At 45.0% G+C, this 18,411-nt stretch overlaps 1 protein-coding gene across 1 annotated transcript in view; it reads right to left on the bottom strand.

The window, feature by feature from the left end:
• Nucleotides 1-18,411, bottom strand: part of HMCN1 (hemicentin 1) — a gene marked incomplete at both ends in the record, with an annotated part of 204,833 nt that overhangs the window by 112,743 nt on the left and 73,679 nt on the right. The window contains 13 exons of the mRNA XM_084266123.1: nt 1,387-1,659; nt 3,442-3,569; nt 5,806-5,980; nt 6,777-6,936; nt 8,457-8,569; nt 9,666-9,810; nt 11,881-12,008; nt 13,427-13,525; nt 14,457-14,651; nt 15,360-15,518; nt 16,661-16,774; nt 17,480-17,607; nt 18,025-18,166. Coding sequence (XP_084122249.1) covers nt 1,387-1,659; nt 3,442-3,569; nt 5,806-5,980; nt 6,777-6,936; nt 8,457-8,569; nt 9,666-9,810; nt 11,881-12,008; nt 13,427-13,525; nt 14,457-14,651; nt 15,360-15,518; nt 16,661-16,774; nt 17,480-17,607; nt 18,025-18,166 — 1,959 coding nt within the window. The remainder of the gene's footprint in view (nt 1-1,386; nt 1,660-3,441; nt 3,570-5,805; nt 5,981-6,776; nt 6,937-8,456; nt 8,570-9,665; nt 9,811-11,880; nt 12,009-13,426; nt 13,526-14,456; nt 14,652-15,359; nt 15,519-16,660; nt 16,775-17,479; nt 17,608-18,024; nt 18,167-18,411) is intronic.

Raw genomic sequence — 18,411 nt, 5'->3', positions numbered from 1 at the left:
CTGCCAAGTGTCTCCTACAGAAGGTCAGGTTCCAGTAACCCTCCTTTACATCGATGGAGAAGATTACTACACAGACAGGCTTCGTTTCAACATGAGTATTTAGGAAGTAAGCAAAGAGGCTTTTGAATCTGAGTGACACTGGCTGGCTCTGAAGCCTGCTGTATCTGCTCTGAAGGTAGAGGCAGCGTTTCTGCAAGATCTGAAAAATACTGTTTCAGCTGGGTTTGCCCAAACCACCTACTAGTGACTACTGCCAGCCTTTGCTGATCACACAAAGAATACTGTTTATAATTAACTAATGTTCCTGGTGGCTCTTTGTTGCTTGTAACGAGAGGCTCATGGCACCTCTAATCCAAAGGGATAAGGATGCTGCCTTAGACTCTTACAGAGAAGAAATAACCACTCCTTAGCTTAAGTCAATCATAATACATTGATACAAGTCAGCTCATCAAGCGAGGAGTTACACTGTGTATTTAGATTGGCACGGTGACCACCACTACACAGTGAGACAGGACAAGGGGCGATGGCCTCAAGTTGGTGTGGAACTTCCTGTGCTCCAATATGGAAAGAACTTCTTCCCAGTGAGGGTGAGGTAGCCCTGGGACAGGCTGCCCAGGGGAGTGTGGAGTCTCCTTCTCTCAAGACATTCCAGCCCCGTCAGGATGCCTCCCTGTGTGACCTGTCCTAGGGACCCTGCTTTGGCAGGGGGATTGGACCTGATGAGCTCTGGAGCTCCCTTCCAACCCCTACAACTCTGTGATTCTGTGATTTCAGTATTATACCGATGCAGTGAAGATCCCAGTTTCAGGTCATATAAAATCCAATGCCATTCAAAGCTGTGACACCAGGCTGTGAGGTTCAGAGACAATCTCTGAAAACACAAGGTATCTGAACACAGAGAGAATTATTTGAAAAGAGATGTCCCATACTGGAATCTGATTTTAATTCACAGAATCACAGACTGATCAGGGTTGGCAGGGACCTCTGGAGAGCATCTAGTCCAACACCCCTGCCAGAGCAGGATCACCTCCAGCAGGTCAGAGGAACACGTCCAGGTGGGTTTTCAAAGTCTCCAGAGAAGGAAACTCCACAACCTCTGCAAAACAAAATCACATGCAGATTGAAGAGTTCTTTTTTAATTAAAAAGAAAAACTAATTTATTTTGAGTTTCTCTTTCTTATTTCTGCAAACTCTCCAAAGACTATTTATCTATTCTAATTGTCTTTAATTAACTTTAGAACATCACATCTAACACATATTTGGATTTTGCATTATCTAACAGTCAATAGCAAAGAGCAATGCTCTCTAAAACATAAACTGACAGTGCTGGCCTGAAATCATACCTAGCCAGGGCAGGAGGGAAGGCTGCCACACTGAGGTACGTACCTTGAACTTGTACTGTTATCTCTGCCATGTCACTGCCCGCTACGTTACTGGCGACACACTTGTAGATCCCAGCATCAGGCAGTTGGACATTGCTGATGCTCAGAGCTCCATCCAGGCTGTGGATAAACTGCCCCCCATCTATCGGCACAGTACTTCTGCCTTTGAACCAGGTGACTGATGGCAGGGGGATCCCCTGGGTACTGCAAGGTATGTCAACTCTGTGGCCCGCCTGGACTTTCAGAACTCGAGGCCCACGCTGTATCTTCGGAGGAACTAAGGGAGACAAGTTTAGTCCACAGTTACGTGAAGAAAATGATGTACAAGATCATTCCTAAGGCTGAGTTGGGGTTGTTTGGCCTGAAGAAGAGAAGGCTCTGGGGAAACCTTACTGCGGCCTTTCAGGCTGTAAAGGGGGCTTATAAGAAGGATGGGGACAGACTTTTTAGCTGGGTCAGTAACAACAGGACATGGGATAATTGTGTTAAACTGAAGGAGAGTAGATTTACACTACATGCAAGGAAGATTTTCTTTTGTGCTGGGTGTGGTGAAACACTGGCATGGGTTCCCAAAGAGGTGGCAGATGCACCAACCTTTTAAACATTCAAAGTCAGGTAGGACAGGGCTCTGAGCAACCTGGGCTGGTTGCAAATGTCCCTGCTTGTTGCAGGGGCGTGGACTAGAGGTCTGCAAAGGTCCCTTCTAACCCAATCCAGCCTGTGAAATTCTGTTCTGGTTTTGCCATTTGAGAGAAGGTCCTCCTTTATTCACCGAAACCCAATTCCCTCAGGTGACTTGGGAAGCAGACCTGCTCGCTCTCAGCACAGGATGGGATGTATGACACCCTACTGCTTAACCTATTTGAAGACTTCTACTGCATGACTTCCATCTGAGCAGTGCAATGTTATTAGACCAAGAGATCTGGGTACTGGCTCTTCAGAGCACAAAACAATTCAAAAGCTTTTATGATCAAGTTAATTACATTTTCCTTTTGACGTTTTAATTTCCTTTCTCTAATCCCTGATCTTCATATGCTTCCAAACACAAGTTGGGACAAGGAGATAAAATATGACTGGAAGAGATTTTGCTGGTCCCAAAGAATAATATAAATACAGCATAACTCTTTTGCCACAATGTTTTTCTTTCTAAGGATCATTGACAATAAAAAGACTTATAAAGAATGTCTGAAACAATAACAAGTGCCATTTCTCCAGGCTCTCTGTTAATGTACAATTCCAGACAAAGAAAGATGTGTGCTGATACCGGACTTCTCTACGCCCAGAACCAGACACAAGTCTGTTCCAGCCACTGCAGTTGAATTAAGGGGGTCTAAAGCTTTCAGAGCTGCTGGGGACAGGAGTTACATTTGTGGTATGTGATCCACTTTGAAGACATGTGCTGGCGATGGGCATTGACAGCAGCACTGCCAAACTCTCCATGACCCACAGGAGAACTATCTGTACGCCCACAATTACTACTGATCATCCTCATCTGGGCTGTGGACCATGTCTAACACACCCCCTGTCCTATGTAGTTTAGCACTGACAGAGGGGTACACTTCCACCCGAGCCACATTCACTTTGACATCCACCACCAAAAGGGTTTGGATATGTAATCCCCATCAAGCTGGTGGGAACTGGATGTCTGTAAGCCTCAGCCAACTTTGTTATTGTCAGCCCCTCTTTGCAAGCTTACTGCCGAGAAACCTCTTGCGCAGAGAACACCCAAGTGTGATAGAACAAGTTTTCAGGTCTTAAATTCCCTCTGGTTGACTTAGAGTCAAACACCATGTTGAGCTGGAATTCTTTCACAAGCCCAGGGAACATTAAAAGAATGGTGGGTATGTGTGTGTGGGGGGGATGATGTTGTACATATATGCATGTATACAATATTTCCTTGCCACATGATCAGCAGCTTGCATATGAAGAGACTATGACCTGAAAGAATACGAGTCAATAGTATTTAATCTACATACAGAGAAACACTTGAAAAACTCTGCCTGATGGTAAATTCCTCGTGGAAACTTGCAGTGGATTTATCCTTGAGGTTAAAACTCACCATGTACACTGAGCTTCACTGACTGAGTCACATTCCCAGCAATGTTTGTGGCTACACAGATATACATTCCACTGTCTGAAACTTGTGTCTCACTGATCTTCATCGACCCTGAGGGTAGGAAAGTGTGTCTGGAAAAGTAAGAAGCAGATATACCATATCAACATGTATTGAAAGGCACATTGCTAATGACTGCTAGGAGCTATAATAACCCCACTCCACAGGGTGCACTGTTGTGCCCTGTTACCAAACTACGACTTTACTCCTCTTGTAATTCTTTATTCAGCCACTACAATCAGAGTACACAGCAAGTGTCTACGACATAAGATCCAAACTACAAATTTTGGTTCTAGCAACTTACAGGACATACTAAAATCTGTCTCATTCCTAGAAATTAAACAAAACCAAAACCCAACAGGTAGAGAAATGGAGCTCTCCAACCTCTCATCAAAACCCTGGCTCAGCCCAAGCCAGGAGGGTCAAAGTCAAACAGCTTTTGATACAACTTCCAAAAAAAAAGATGCTACATTGAATCAAGATGAATGAGGGGACTCTGAAGAGTATTCCCATTCAAAACCACCAGTTCTTGGTCATTATTCATCAGTAAATACTTAACTACATAGCATTAATTTTTACTACAGTTCTAGTCACTGTATCTGGTAACATTACAAGATACATTGGCCAGCTGAGTCAAAATCCTCTCATGCAGAAGTCAAAAGTAATAGAGATAGGGAAAATAAATGAGGAGGGAAGAAAAAACAATGGCTGAGACTTGACATGAGGAAATTCAAGTCTAGCACTCAAGGTTATATACAGAACTCAGGCAAAGTTGGTGGGAATTGGTGGTATGGTCTGCCTTCCTTTCTCTAGCGCTCTCTAATTACAACAGCATTGTCATGGGGCACAGCTAGTGAATTTGGGGTTTGTGATGGCCTGGAAAGATGAATGGAAAGAGAGAGAAATGTATTTCCACCAGGCCACCCGAATCTGGCTGGTATCATGACTCCCCCTCTGCTGCCCATATCATTCCAAACCTTTCTTTTTTTTTAATAACCTCAAAAGATAGACTGCAGGGGCAATGCATCTCCCCTTTTCTTGTCCACTAATTAAATTTGCTTTCTGATAAAACTTTCTTCCTCTCTGATTTCACTCTTTTGTTTACCAGTCACATTTCTAACATCATCTTTGGGTGGTCTCATACAATTTTGTTTGGGCTAATTCTTTAGCTTTTGCTGACATCTGTAAACAATTTCATGGAATGGGCTGAGCTGGACTTCTGCTGCTCCGGACAACTTGGATCTCTCCACAAGCAAGTAGCCTAATCTATCAATGTCTCCTGAGGTAAAATGAGGACAAATAAGGGACCAAGAACGTGGATTCATTAGTGCTTGCAATGTGCTCATAGGACACAGCAGAAAATTCCACGCAGATTACTAACAAGAAACCAACTCTGCCCACAAGCCTCCTCCACCACATCTGCTGGCCTGGCAGATAGTCATTGCTGAAGCTGTTGCAGATTCACTGGCTCATTCCTCCCCTGGGATCCGTGAGACACCACACAGTGGCTCCAGCAGTCACTCCCACGTGCATTTGGCCAGGGTTACTGTTCCCCTGTGTAGCAATACAGCTGTAGCTTTGACCCTCCTGAAGCACCTAGCACAAGGATGCCCCGTGACAGTACCTCACTCTTCAACTGGGAACGCACAGAGAACAGTCACCTACTCATTTCCTCTTCCCTTCTTTTGCACCACACAGAATAATATGGAGGAACTCCAACACCACAGCCCATGGTGGATACAAGACAGTCCCCAACTCTTCTTTCTCTAAGGCTGTCAACTCACCATTTTTATGAGTGTTTAGCTATGTTTTCAGATGTTCAAGAATGTCTGGAGAGTTTTTGAATCCAAAACACAGCCAGCAACGAGCCCTTGTAAGCACTCCCAAACATTTATCATCAGCAGTATTCTACTGGCAGCCCAGACTTTGTATGAATAACAGACAGGGCTCCCCTGAGCATAAATATGAAGTGTTTAAGAAAAGCAAAACAGTTTTTAAACATTTATAATCAGGCACAGACTATGTGGGTCTCTGGGCACCACGGCAGTACAAATAGAACAGGATCTCTGTTGCTTTGGCCTCCTGAGATTGCATATAAACATGGACTGGAATGGAAGCTGTGCAACGATGCAGGGCCTTAGCATCCTGCAGAAAGAGACAGTCCCTTGGTTTGGGAAGAGTTTCAAGACCAAGTAAAATGGGGTCCTCATGCAGGACAAGTCAATACCTGTGGCAATCATACACCCTTCCAAAATCTTGATCGCTTAGACGCAATTCCACTTTTCTTTTGTTTTCACCCAACATTGTTACCTTGGAGAGAATGGAGATATGAGCTGCATTTCTTTGGCCCAGGTAATTATGGGGGGTGGCAAGCTCTTTACTTCACATGGAAGTGTGACATCTTCCCCTGCAATTACTGAGATCTCTATGGGTTTATCATATGCATTTCCTTGCTGGTCTCCAGGCCTGGATACTCTAGGTTTCACTATAACATGGAACATGTTAAGAAGCTGCAATGAATACACGTATTTTGGACAAAAGGAACACCACACAGTTTTAATTCAGATTAAACAGCTGTTGTTTATCAGCTATATAACATCACAATCTTATTGTTAATGACATGTCTGCAATCAACACAAGTCACTAATGCATATGCACACCGCCACCGGCTGACACCTACATACAACACCACCAATACCAACAAGACCATCTATCCAAAAAACTGTGTACAAACAGGTATAGACCACACGTGCTGAGCTCTGTATTCCATGGGCAGCTTGCAACCAACACCAGAACTATATTACATTACAGCACCAATACCTACACACCATCAAAGCAAGCTTAAACCTAAATGTCTTTTCCTTATCATACTGGGAGATGGTAGGAAGCTTTGGGACTGGTGGGGTTAATGGATCTTTGTTCTTCTATCAGCAGGAACTTCTACTCCTGTACAGGTAGTTCCTATCCACTTCCACAAAAGATGGAATTCTGATCACCCCGAGCTCCCAGTTCACAAATTCAAGGTAACTGGTACCTGGAGGCTTTAGGAGCAGCATTATGGCTGAAGGATAAGCCTTTCAGTATCAGCCATTAGTAAAACCGCCCAGCATGTGGAACAGCCAAAAGCAGTAATTAGAGCTCAGTTTACACCCTGTTTGCACTGTGGGTATCGTAGGTTCCAGTCTACCTGAGAGCGTTTGATGGTCCAAAGCAAAACACAACAGCAGGGAGAGACAGACAGACAGACAATGACACGGTATTTGAGTGTAGCTCACACATACCATAGACAGTCAGCTGGACTTTCCGTGTAGCATAACCAGCAGGATTGGTTGCAGTGCACATATATTCCCCAGTCTCTTCCCCTCCTGGTGAGACTACATATAGGCTTCCATCCAACCCAGCAGAAAACTGCACATTGTTGGGAAGAATTACTTCTCCTTTCTGCGGAAAGGCAAAGAACAAAGCCCATAGCACCTGGATTTGCTAAAATAACCCGTATCACTGGGTAAAGAGATAAAATCTTACAGCCATGAAATAAAAGCTCATGAAAATGTAAGCGTTATTAAAGCAATAGAAAAACTGCTAGTGCCTGTAGCATCTTCCCTAGCTCTCCCCACTGCTGCAGCCTCTGTGTCTTTAATAGAACACTGAGCCAGATTTACATTCAGTAAAATGTTTCTTAGTCAGCAGACCCTTCCTTGGCTGTACTGTTATGTGTGATTATTAAGAAAAGCACTCTCTGTGTTGTCCTCTGTGCTGAACCAACGAGTTAACTCTGCTCTACCCCTGCCCCTAAGCAAGCTGTTTGAAGGATAGCAGCTTCACCACAGTGTCATGTGAGCTGTCACATAGCTGGAACATCTGTTATTGCCAGAAATGATGCTCTTCAAGCAGGGAGAACAAAAAGCCCCTGAGTTTCAGTCAGATTTCCAAAAGGGTTGAGGTGCTCCTTGGTGGGAATCTTGTCAGGGACATGATTCAAAAGTGACCCAGAACACCGCTATAAAAGCAGATGTGATATGTTCCCTCAGTAAGTTTGCAGACAATGCTAAGCAGTGAGGAAGTGTCTGAGGGTAGGGAGGCTCTTCATAGGGATCTGGACAGGCTGGATCCATGGGCTGAGACCAACAGGATGAGGTTCAACAAGGCCAAGGGCAGAGTCCCGCACTTGGGACAGAACAACCCCATGCAGCACCACAGGCTGGGGGCAGAGTGGCTGGAGAGCTGTCAGGAAGAGAAGGACCTGGGGGTGCTGGGTGGCTGCAGTCTGACCATGAGCCAGCAGTGTGCCTGGGTGGCCAAGAAGGCCAATGGCATCCTGGCTTGTGTCAGACCCAGTGTGGCAGCAGGGCCAGGGCAGGGGTTGTGCCTCTGGACTCAGCATTGGTGAGGCTGCAGCTCGAGTGCGGGGTCCGGTTCTGGGCCCCTCACTACAAGAAGGACATTGAGGTCCTGGAGCGTGTCCAGAGAAGGACAACCAGGCTGGGGAAGGGGCTGGAGAGCAAACCTTCTGAGGAGCGGCTGAGGGAGCTGGGGGTGTTCAGCCTGGAGAAGAGGAGACTGAGGGGAGACCCTATCATTGCCTACACTGACCTGACAGGAGGGTGCAGAGAGATGGGCAATGGTCTCTTCATCCAGGTGACAAGTAACAGGGTCAGATCAGATGTGAGGGAAAAGTTCTTCCCCGAAAGGTATATCAGGCACTGGCACAGGCTGCCCAGGGAGGGGGCTGAGTTACAACCCCTGGCTGTGTTTAACAGACAGGTAGATGAGGTGCTCAGGGATATGGTTTAGCATAGGACAGGAACGGTCTCAGAGGTCTTTTCCAACCTCATGATTCTACAATTCTATGAATAAATGGCAATTTTTGGGTCCCTCACAACTGAGGCTTCTAGCAGTGTTTCTTGCATACAGTTTTTATGACAACTAAATGATGAGTTTACTCTGAACAGCTGAATTACCTTGGACCAAGCAATAGATGGCTTCGGAACGCCACTCGCTTTGCATGGTAATGTCACTGGGATTCCTTCAATGGTACTAAATATCTGCTGTCCATGCTGAATGACGGGCAGAACTAAAAATAAGTGCAAATGTTAAACACATGCAGAAGACAGACTTCAAAAAATAATTTTCTTATATTCAATTACTACTTCATGGAATCAGCAGGGCCAGGGAATTTCCAGCCTCTTCTCTGAACTCTAATGCTGAGAGCAACCAGCCACCTTCCTCTCTGCTCTTCAGTCTCTCCTGACGGAATAAATCCCTGTTCCTAATAAAGCACATCCACCGTAGGCTGGCCAATGGATTAGGGACACAGAAATCAAAATCATTTGTTGTAAGGGCTACAAAGCTGTGCTAACCACAGCAATAGCTTCTGTGGGGACTCTCAGATGAATGTGACTGAAAATACCAGCCCACAAAAACCAGTCACAAGAAATATCAAGAACCCCAGTTCCCCTACATAACTGAGCTGGTTCTGAATTAACAACGGAAAACGGGAGATCAAACTGAAGGCTGTAATACCGAACCCCAGATCCTTCTAAGAATATACAAATGTGGTACCTTCTGTCCTCAAGTACTAGAATAACCAAAAAAATTAGTGCTGACATGGAAGACCTTATCAGACACTGAGTACAAGCCTGAACTATAAAATAATAGCTGCTCTTAACATCAAAGGATGTTCCAGTGTCTTCGGTGAGGCTTAAAATAAATCCCTCATGATTAACATAACACATGAGAAAACTTCAGGCTGGAAAGCATGAAGTGGTTGTGACCCCACACCGAGTTCATACCAGTATCTTCAGCTGAAATACAGATGGGTGACCACAAGGCTAACACTCTGTCTTGCTGTCAGTGCAATTTCTGGTATGTTTTAATTAAAAAAGCAAACAAACACCACACACACATCATGCCAAACTTGTAAACCATCTTAATTCTAATTCTCCCATGAGCTGAGCTTCCTTCTATCAATTATGACACCCCCAGACAGCACATCTCATGGGTTTTCCAGTAAGCTTCCTCCTGCATTGGCATTATCAGGAAAACCAGAGATGGAGACTGTGCAGCACAACCACTGTAGGTGTTTAAAAACATAAGGAAAGCTCTAGCAAGAGCTCCTGCAAGTAAGAAACACGCTCTCAGCACAAAAGCAGCAGGACAGTGTTCCTTACCATACACATTAACAGTAGTAGTTTTGTTGCTTGTCCCAGCAACATTACTTGCCATGCAGGTATAATCGCCGCCGTCCTGCAGCCGAACTCTTTCAAGGTGCAGGCTTCCATCAGCACGGATGTTTACGTAGGGATTGGGAACCAGCTGCCAAAAGAGCAATGTCACGTTTTACTGGAGGAAACACTTGCTGGTAACTTTTACTTGGGGATGTAGAATGGTTTTAACTTGACCGTTTCATCTTGTTAAGAGTTACATGTTCCTGGAGAATTTTACTAGAGCTTTTCCTGCTTTCCATCCTTCATAAAAAGTTACTTTTAATAGCAATTTTGGTAGCACCTCCTATTTACTGCTGGAAAGAGATTACAACCTGCAAGAGCAGCTCAGCTCTGCCAGAGTACACCTACAGAACCACCCCTGACGCTTCTCATCGTGCTCAGGAGCAAACCCAAACTTCACTGTGTTGTTTTACCGCGCTCTTACTGGTTATCCCAGTAACCCAGTTTGATTGCAGCTCAGCTCTTGCCGAGAACAACGGCTTGTTCTGCCTCCACAAACCAGTCAGTGCTGAAGGTGAGAGCCATCACCAAAGGTGGGGAAAGCATTACTTTGGCAATGAAGAGGGATTTTTGGGAGCCGGATGCCCAATAGCAGCAGTGACGACAGAACCCATGACCTCAGGTACATGGACCAGACATATGGAAGAGCTGTTGGAATGCAGAGTTGTTCTAGTCGTGCACAGAGAAATGCTGCAGCCCTCTCTAAACGTAACTTACTCCAACACTCTCCCCGGAACGTTAGCTTTCACAGTGAGCTTACAATTACAGGAAGCCAGCACTACTACACAGAGGAATTAGCAACTCAACAAGGAAGATCCTGCCAGTATTCCTCGCAGAAGTTACAGCCTGCACAACTTGCACTTACACGGTCTAAAGAGAAGCACGATGATTTTCAGGGATTCAGAAACCAGGCAGGAAAAACTCTAGGGAGAGAAGCGCCAGGTAGCACCAGGGTTCTGCTTGGTGGCAATAAATTTTTAAATATTGGTATAATTTTTTTAATTACAACTGTGGAGAAAGGGCTTCAGGGAGGAATGAGCAAGACCAAAAGCAGGGTGTCACAGGGATGTTCAAGTCAGTAACTTAGGTACTGCTGAAGGAACGAAACTCCCCTCAACCCTCAAACTATCCAAGGCACAGTGCCTGCACCACCTTTCCGTCAGCAGGAGTTGTATATTGGCAGCGGTATGCTCTTGAGAGGAGAGAAAACAGACACGCTCTCACGCTCTGAGCAGCGCATCACTATGCAAGGAGCATATGGAACAGGAATGCTGGCTTCTGTCTCGTCCCACCAGCAGCATTAAAAGCCACGCTGTTTCAAAAAGCCTAGACCTACAGAGGATTTCTGGTGTCTTCATTTTTAAGTAGTAAGGAAAGGTTTAAATTCCAGCACTTCTCTCATTCTGGAAAGATATTCCACCAGCCTTCCTTTATTCAGAGCCTAAGGCTGAAATTCAGGAGAACACCTAAACCTGCCTTGAAAAGTAAGTGAAATAGAAGATACAAGGCAAATACTTTGGTTCTGAGATCTTTTCACACCACCACCTCCCTACTCCCACCCCCTATTATGTACCCCTCTTCAGAGTCAGACATTTCCAGGCATGGGCAGCAAGCAGAGGGAGGTGTAGCTGTCAGGACACTGCCACACTCCACTTTGGGATGCGGAATGGAAAGAAGTTATTTCCCCAGGGAATGGCTGTTCCCTGACTGCCAGCGCCCACAGAAACTCAGCAGCAGGTACCGCCTCACAGATAGCGCCCGCCGCTGAGGGCTGTTTGGCTGCTACAATGCACCTCCATACTGGAAGGGGCTGCCCAGAGAGGGGGTGGCTGCCCATCCCTGAGGGCGTCCAAGACCAGGTTGGCTGGGGCCCTGGGCAACCTTGTGTAGCTCCAGGCCTGGAGGTTGGTGTCCCTGCCTGTGGCAGGCGGTTGGAACTCTGTGATCCCCAGGGTCCCTTCCAACCCAGGCCAATCTGTGATTCTATGATCCTTGCTTCCCACAGGCCAGTCCAATCTCTCGAAGCATCTTCATTTGTGAGCATCAGTATTTTGTACATCAACGTTTGTAAACGCAACCAAGTTGTTAGTGTGGCTTGAAATGGAAGTTGTAGATTTTCTTGGGCACGAAATCTTGGAGAAAACAAATCCAGGCTTACCACCACGCTGTTTTTAATCCACCTCCGGTCTGGAATGGGGTTTCCAGCAAGCAGCACACAGGGCAGAGTGAGCTGCTGCCCCTCAATCACATTGGCTGTGGCTGGACTCGCTCCAATCAGAGGCATAACTGGAACCAAAGCAAGAATTACAAGAAGTTATTAGGAATTTATATGTTTTCACATCTGCATTTTCATTAAGTCACTAATGCTACTTGCAGCAGCTTCAGAAAAAGATCTTGTGCAAGGTAATGTACAAATAGAGAGCAAGAAGCGTTTCCTACAAGGAAAACTATAGGAATTAAACAGAAAGGAAAATAAGTAGGAATAGGCAGCTGTCAACAAACAGTATGAAATTTCCAAAATGCTTAATTTTATGACAAAAGATACCAGATGGGGTTCTGGCATCTGAAGTGTCAATGATGCCGGTAGGGGAAATAAAATAATAAAAGGAGGAGTGGAGAGAAAAGGAAGCTGGAGGAATACATGTACAGTGATCCCAAGACTGAGATGGAAGACAGTCTCCAGCTGATACTGGATCCAATCCAACGTTTCCCTGAAAACTCATGTTCTGGATACCACCTTGATACATCATTGTTCCTTACTTGGGCAAAATACGGAAGGACAAAAGCAGCACACTTGGTGAGGACAGAAAATGTGGCAATTTCCTTCGGGCACAAAAAGTGAAGGGATTAGAACAGAGGTCAGCAGCCCAGCAGCGTGCTCTGCAAAGAGCCAAGAGCAAGCGCTCCCGTGCACGTGCTTTGGAAATTAATTTGAAATAATGGGGATTAAATAACACTTTTAAATAGGTAAAAACATGTTGTCTCTCAAGTCCTACTAGCATTACAGATTTCCACCACATGTTTCAAGTTAACAAATGGTTTCTTTGATGGCAGATGGACTCAATTCTTATCCTCCCACAAATGTATACATTCCGTAGCCTGATTTTTCCTTCTATTGCCAATTGTCCAACTGAGATAATAAACAACTCCTTAATAGCACAGCTATTGTCAAAGCTAGACATTTACTGTCTTCCTGGAGCATGGAGATTCCTTCCCAGTTATAGCAACACACTGACCCAAGCAAGTTCAGTGCTGCTCCTCTCTTTTTTTAAGATGAATTAAATGGCAGAAAGCCCATCATTAGCATTCATCATTATGGTGATTTTTTCATTCTTTAATAAATTTTGTTAGGAATAAGAAACAGAAGACGGAATAAATCAGTTTAGGGTCCATGTTATAAAGTGTAGCTGGAAATAATTCAAGTGAACGTAGCCAGTGAACAGACAACGCTCTAAAACGTGCTACACTCACTGAAATAAATTACAATATTCCATGCAAAGGTCTGCTAGCTCAGTTCCAGTGGGTGATGACATGTGTAAATCCAGCTGGAGATAAAAGCATACAGATACAACCCCACGTACATTGCACAACTTACAGACATCCTATCTGTTGTGCAACCACCACCAACGATGGCTGCTGGTGGTGTACACACGGTACTGAAAACACTGTCAGCCTTTCCTGTCACTGCCATTAACTCGTCTTACCCAGTCCAGTTACTGTGATCGTGGCCGGCCGCGACTGAACCCTTCCAAACTGGTTCTCAGCTTCACACACATAAGTTCCTTCATCGCTGACCCACAAACCTAAAGCAGGGGAGGAAGAGATCAGATCGCAGCGTCTGAAGCGATACTGGGGAGCCTGCAGGACAGGGATACCCAATTCTATTTCCCATCCTTTTCTCTTTCTCAAAGTTTCAAACCTTCACTTTTGGTCAGATCATTCCTATCCCCATGCCCCCAAGGCCAGAAGCAATGACTATATGAGCACTTAAGTAAATTAAGGTGCTATATACATATAAGTGATGCTTTTCCTCTCTTTATACATTGCATATACCTTAACACGGTATACCCTAATGTCCCTAAATAATTAGGGCAGTACACTATATCTCCACAGACATGTATGCTATGTCGGAGTGCGTTTATCGTGGAACACTGCTTACTGCATAGAGCAGCATGGCTGTACACGAGCAGGCACCCACGTAGTAGTAGATAAGACACGAGTTACTGCACTGTACATAGAGAGGAATTCCTCTACCCAGCTTGATTCTGTCTAGGAAGGAATAAAAGAGCTAATTGAGAAAGCAGCACAACGTCCCTTAGCACAAAGGGACCTGAAATCACAAAGCTACCTGCAGAATTTCTGCTTACTCCCCAAGGTAGGGCCTACCTGAAACAGTGGGTTCAGAAACACTTCTCTCAGAATAAAGAAAACCACCAGCCACCCCAAAAACCCCAAAGCTCCTCAGTATCAACGCAAACATAACCCACATTTATTTAAACAGAGGGGTCATAATTTCTATGAAGAGTGGAGCCAATGACCAACCATAACCGGATTCACAAACTGGTGGGAAATGAGCCACAGGCCAATTAAAAACAATTAAGAAACAATCTCTAGTATAGTTCCCATCTTTTCACAAAGGTGACGGCTTCATAAAGTAGTACAGTGACCGAAATCCACTGCATGTGTCATAATCCCTTTCGGGGTCTTTTTAAAAAGAGAGCTCAGTCTACCTACTATGAATAGACAGAGCTCCCGTCCTGAGCTGGGTGATGGAACTAACTGGGAACGGTCGTGAGAAGAGGGAAGCACCGTTGAGCCGCCTCCATTTGACCTTGGGTTCGGGGTAACCCTGAACATAGCACGGCAGTGTGATGTTCGAGCCGATATCCGCAGATTCATCACTGGGTTCCTGTGTGAAAACGGGGGGAGCTGGGGAGAAAGAGAAGGAAAAAAGAGCACACAGCATGAATTGGGGTTGCAATGTGCCATAAGCACTTTGCTTACGCTACTGCCAACCTAAATTTATGATCCCTTAATTGTTCTTCTAACAAGAGTTTTTCACCTCTAGCAGCACCTTCCCAAAGCAGCCAACCTTTGCATTTAGAAAGGGGAGCTCAGAAATAGGCCAGACACCCCCAAAACAAATGCCAAGGCCACCCCATCAGACGAATGCAAATACCCAAGTGTTAGTGTTATCAAGTTCCTCACATCCTTCAGACAGCGCCGCTCGCTGCTGCTTCAGAGGGTGCCTCTGCCTGGCAGGAACATGCTTTTTAACAAGACCTAAGGTGTCAGGCCACGAGCAGTTGGAAAGAATTGGGAAAAGAGGAAAGGAAGGGTTAAGTTACAATGACCCCACAGAGTCACCACGTTCTCTACTTGAGAATTATATTGGGTTGAGGTTTGAGCAGTTTCCTCCTCCCCTCCCTTTCTCCTCCTCTTGAAAACTCGTATGCTTTGAACAAGAAAAGCGAAGCTGGAATCCGAATATGACATGGGAGCAGCTTACCGAACACCCCCAAAAGGCATTCCCAGCACACAGACATACATTTGTGGGAAATGTTCAGATAAACAAGGCACCATTGATGGAAACACTGAAAGTAAGAGTATTTCCTGTCTAGATTGTGAGCTACTTACAGCCAACATCTAGAGTTATCTTTCCAGAAGCTCTCCCTGCATCATTGGTAGCCACACAAGTATAGTCACCAGCATCCAGGTCCTGCGTTTCCTGGATCTTCAAAAGACCCCAGTGAGTATCAATAATGAGAAATGCTGATGGCCTCAACTCCAAGTCACCTGAGTCCAGACAGAAAAAAAAAACATTAACTGAAATATAACACGGTGTTTACTGAAATTATTCCAACAGAACAGTGTGCAAGTTTGAGATTCACTGCAAAAGGTGTCTGTATTCATTTAGCAGAGGAGTACTCCAACTTCCACTCAACTAAGTGGAAAAATTCCTTACTACATTAGCTACAATCCCTTTTTATTTACTCATTTCACAAGGGGAATGCAAACCCAAGTAGCTTTGGACAGAGATCAGCATTAGGACAGCATGCCAGGCTGTATTTCTTCTTCCCAAATTAGGGACTACATGTGGCAGCCACTTGCCTGCTGGGTCTGAACCAAATGGAGAACTCCATGGAACCTGGAGAACAGCTCCACTACCTCCCAACGACTGGCGTGCAGCACACAGAATCAGCCCACATACTCTGGGGGAGCAGCAAAACCTGCTTTACAATAGGCCGCCCAGAGGATGTGGAGTCTCCTTCTCTGGAGATATTCCAGCCCTGTCTGGACGCCTCCCTGTGTGACCTGTCCTAGGGACGCTGCTTTGGCAGGGGGGTTGGACCCAATGAGCTCTGGAGCTCCCTTCCAAGACCCTACTGAGTTCAGAAGTAGCTTTCTCTGAGGGCAGGTTATCTGCAGACAGACCAGGGTTTGCGCTTCCCTCCACCACCATGGGGCATGAGAGACTGGACAAGCCGGCTGTTCCCTATCCAGAACTGACCAAGCTTACTGCTTTTTCCAGAAAATCAGCAGGCAGATGGTTTATACAACCACACACAGGCACCAACCGCTTTCTCTGAGGATAAATGTTCATTCCTGAGATGCAGGATTCTCTGACTCCCGTTTCTCCCTACTGTGACACCCAACATCCCACCTCACTCTGCAACAAACTGTAGGATACCTTGGAGATTCAGAAAGAGCAAATAAAATTCCCAAGGCGTTGCAAAGGAATCCAAGCAGACATCCAATGGGAAAAACAAAAAACTGGTTTGGTATTGCTAAATGTTTTCTGATGGGAGAACAAACATTATTTAAGCAGGCAAGAGGTTCTGCCTTTCCTTATTGATTATGCTGCAGTATGTCCATCCATCAGATTGAAATAAGTGGTCTAGACATTGCTCCTAAAGACATCAGAGTAGTAAGTGCACCTTTAAACCATTTAACTTGAGGATGCGGGATTCCAGTTGCTTTACACTCCATAACAGTCGTGTCTCCAAGGGCAACCAGCATTTCACTTTGAACTATGGTCAACGTTGGGCCCTCTAAAAGGAAACAATATAGAAAAGTCAGTTCCTCACCCACATTATATAACATTTTTAGGATATAAGCCATGGCATGCTCTGATTTTCCCTTCTCATATAGTAGAATATTGGTTTTGTAAGTCAGAAAGCCTTAAAAACCACATAAGGGGACAGATGAACACTGAGAAACAAGAAAGGTAGAGCCTACAGTGTCCAGAGCACCTGACCATAGGTAGAATAGATGGGAATTTAAGAAGTATTGGAAGAGTTTGACCATGTAGCAAGTAAAGAGAATCAGATTCTCTCTCCTGCTCCAGCCAGATGTTGGTCATGAGTTTTGGGAACCTGCTATTAACACTGTAATGCAGCGCTGAGACTACACAGTCTGGACCAGGCCACCAGTGTGCTAAGCTTACTACAGGAAATTTAGGGAAACACAACTCCTCCTCCACAGACACCCTCAGGTTTGCCAGCCCACCCCAACTTCAATACCCCATTTCAGTTTTATTTCTTACAGAGAAACATTAAGCCCCAAGTATCACCTAGGAACACTCCTCAGGCTTCGGCAGAAAACAGAAGGAACACTAGTGAGCTGCTCAACATCCTTCCTGAGTCCTTTGAAATGCTGACCAGTATGCCCTATACAGGTCTCCTAAGGTCAGCAGCTCCTCCACAGCAATGCATTAGTTTGCTTTTTAATTTCACCACATTGTTTCTTTTACTGACCAATGTACGTAAGGGTGGACATCTGTGTGTCTGTTCCAGCTGAGTTACTTGCCAGGCAGCCATAAATTCCTGCATCCTTTGGACTTGCCTTTCTTATGATTAAGGTGCCTTCTGGGGTCAACCTATACCTGGGAACACACAGGGGAGCAATCTAAATGATCAGTTAAAGAAAAGGGAGCAACTATCACATCCACGCTCCAAGCAGCGACAGCAGCAGCATGACAAGATGGTTTATCAACAGTTACTACTGGGTCCTTTTCGTGATGAACACCATCTGTGGTGTTATATCCACCAAAGAACATCAATGTTCTGTGAAAAGCTTTTCAATCAATCTTGTAAAAACCCTCCTGAATTAAAGAATCACTTATTTCTATTTTAGAGGTGAGGAAATTGAAATTAAAGAGTTACAAAGGTGAAGGGTTGAAGTACTATTGCCAAAATTCAAAGGCTCCTATGGGAGACACTCTCAGCATATTTTGGTGTTCTCCAAAACTTGTTTCTCACGTGGGAAAACAAGAAGAAACACAGAAAGCTGTGAGCCCTACCTGCTTGAACCAACCATAAACATGTCGTTGTGTGTCCATACCACCGTGGGCTTTGGATACCCTGCTGCAGAACATCTGATAGACACCTCAGAGCCTTCTGTGAAAGTCTGATTTGTAGGCGAAATGACAACCCGGGGGGGCTCTAGTAAAAGAAAATAAAAACAGCAGCTGGAAAGTTTAGTTTAGAAAGTATTTAGAGATTAGAATGATCACTTTATTCCCACTTTCACACAGGAAAAAAACAGTCCTAATAAAGGCCCTGTGAATGCTTCCCTACAAGCACCTTCATTTATCCCAGCTAATGATGCTCAGCCACGTCAACTGTATCTTAGGGTCAGTAACTGCACTAAAATATAATCACTCTGGTGCTAACACATCTCATTAAGT

Source organism: Gallinula chloropus (genome assembly GCF_964237585.1).
Source record: "Gallinula chloropus genome assembly, chromosome: 6".
NCBI lineage: Eukaryota > Metazoa > Chordata > Aves > Gruiformes > Rallidae > Gallinula > Gallinula chloropus.
This window is presented reverse-complemented; position numbering and strand designations above follow the sequence as displayed.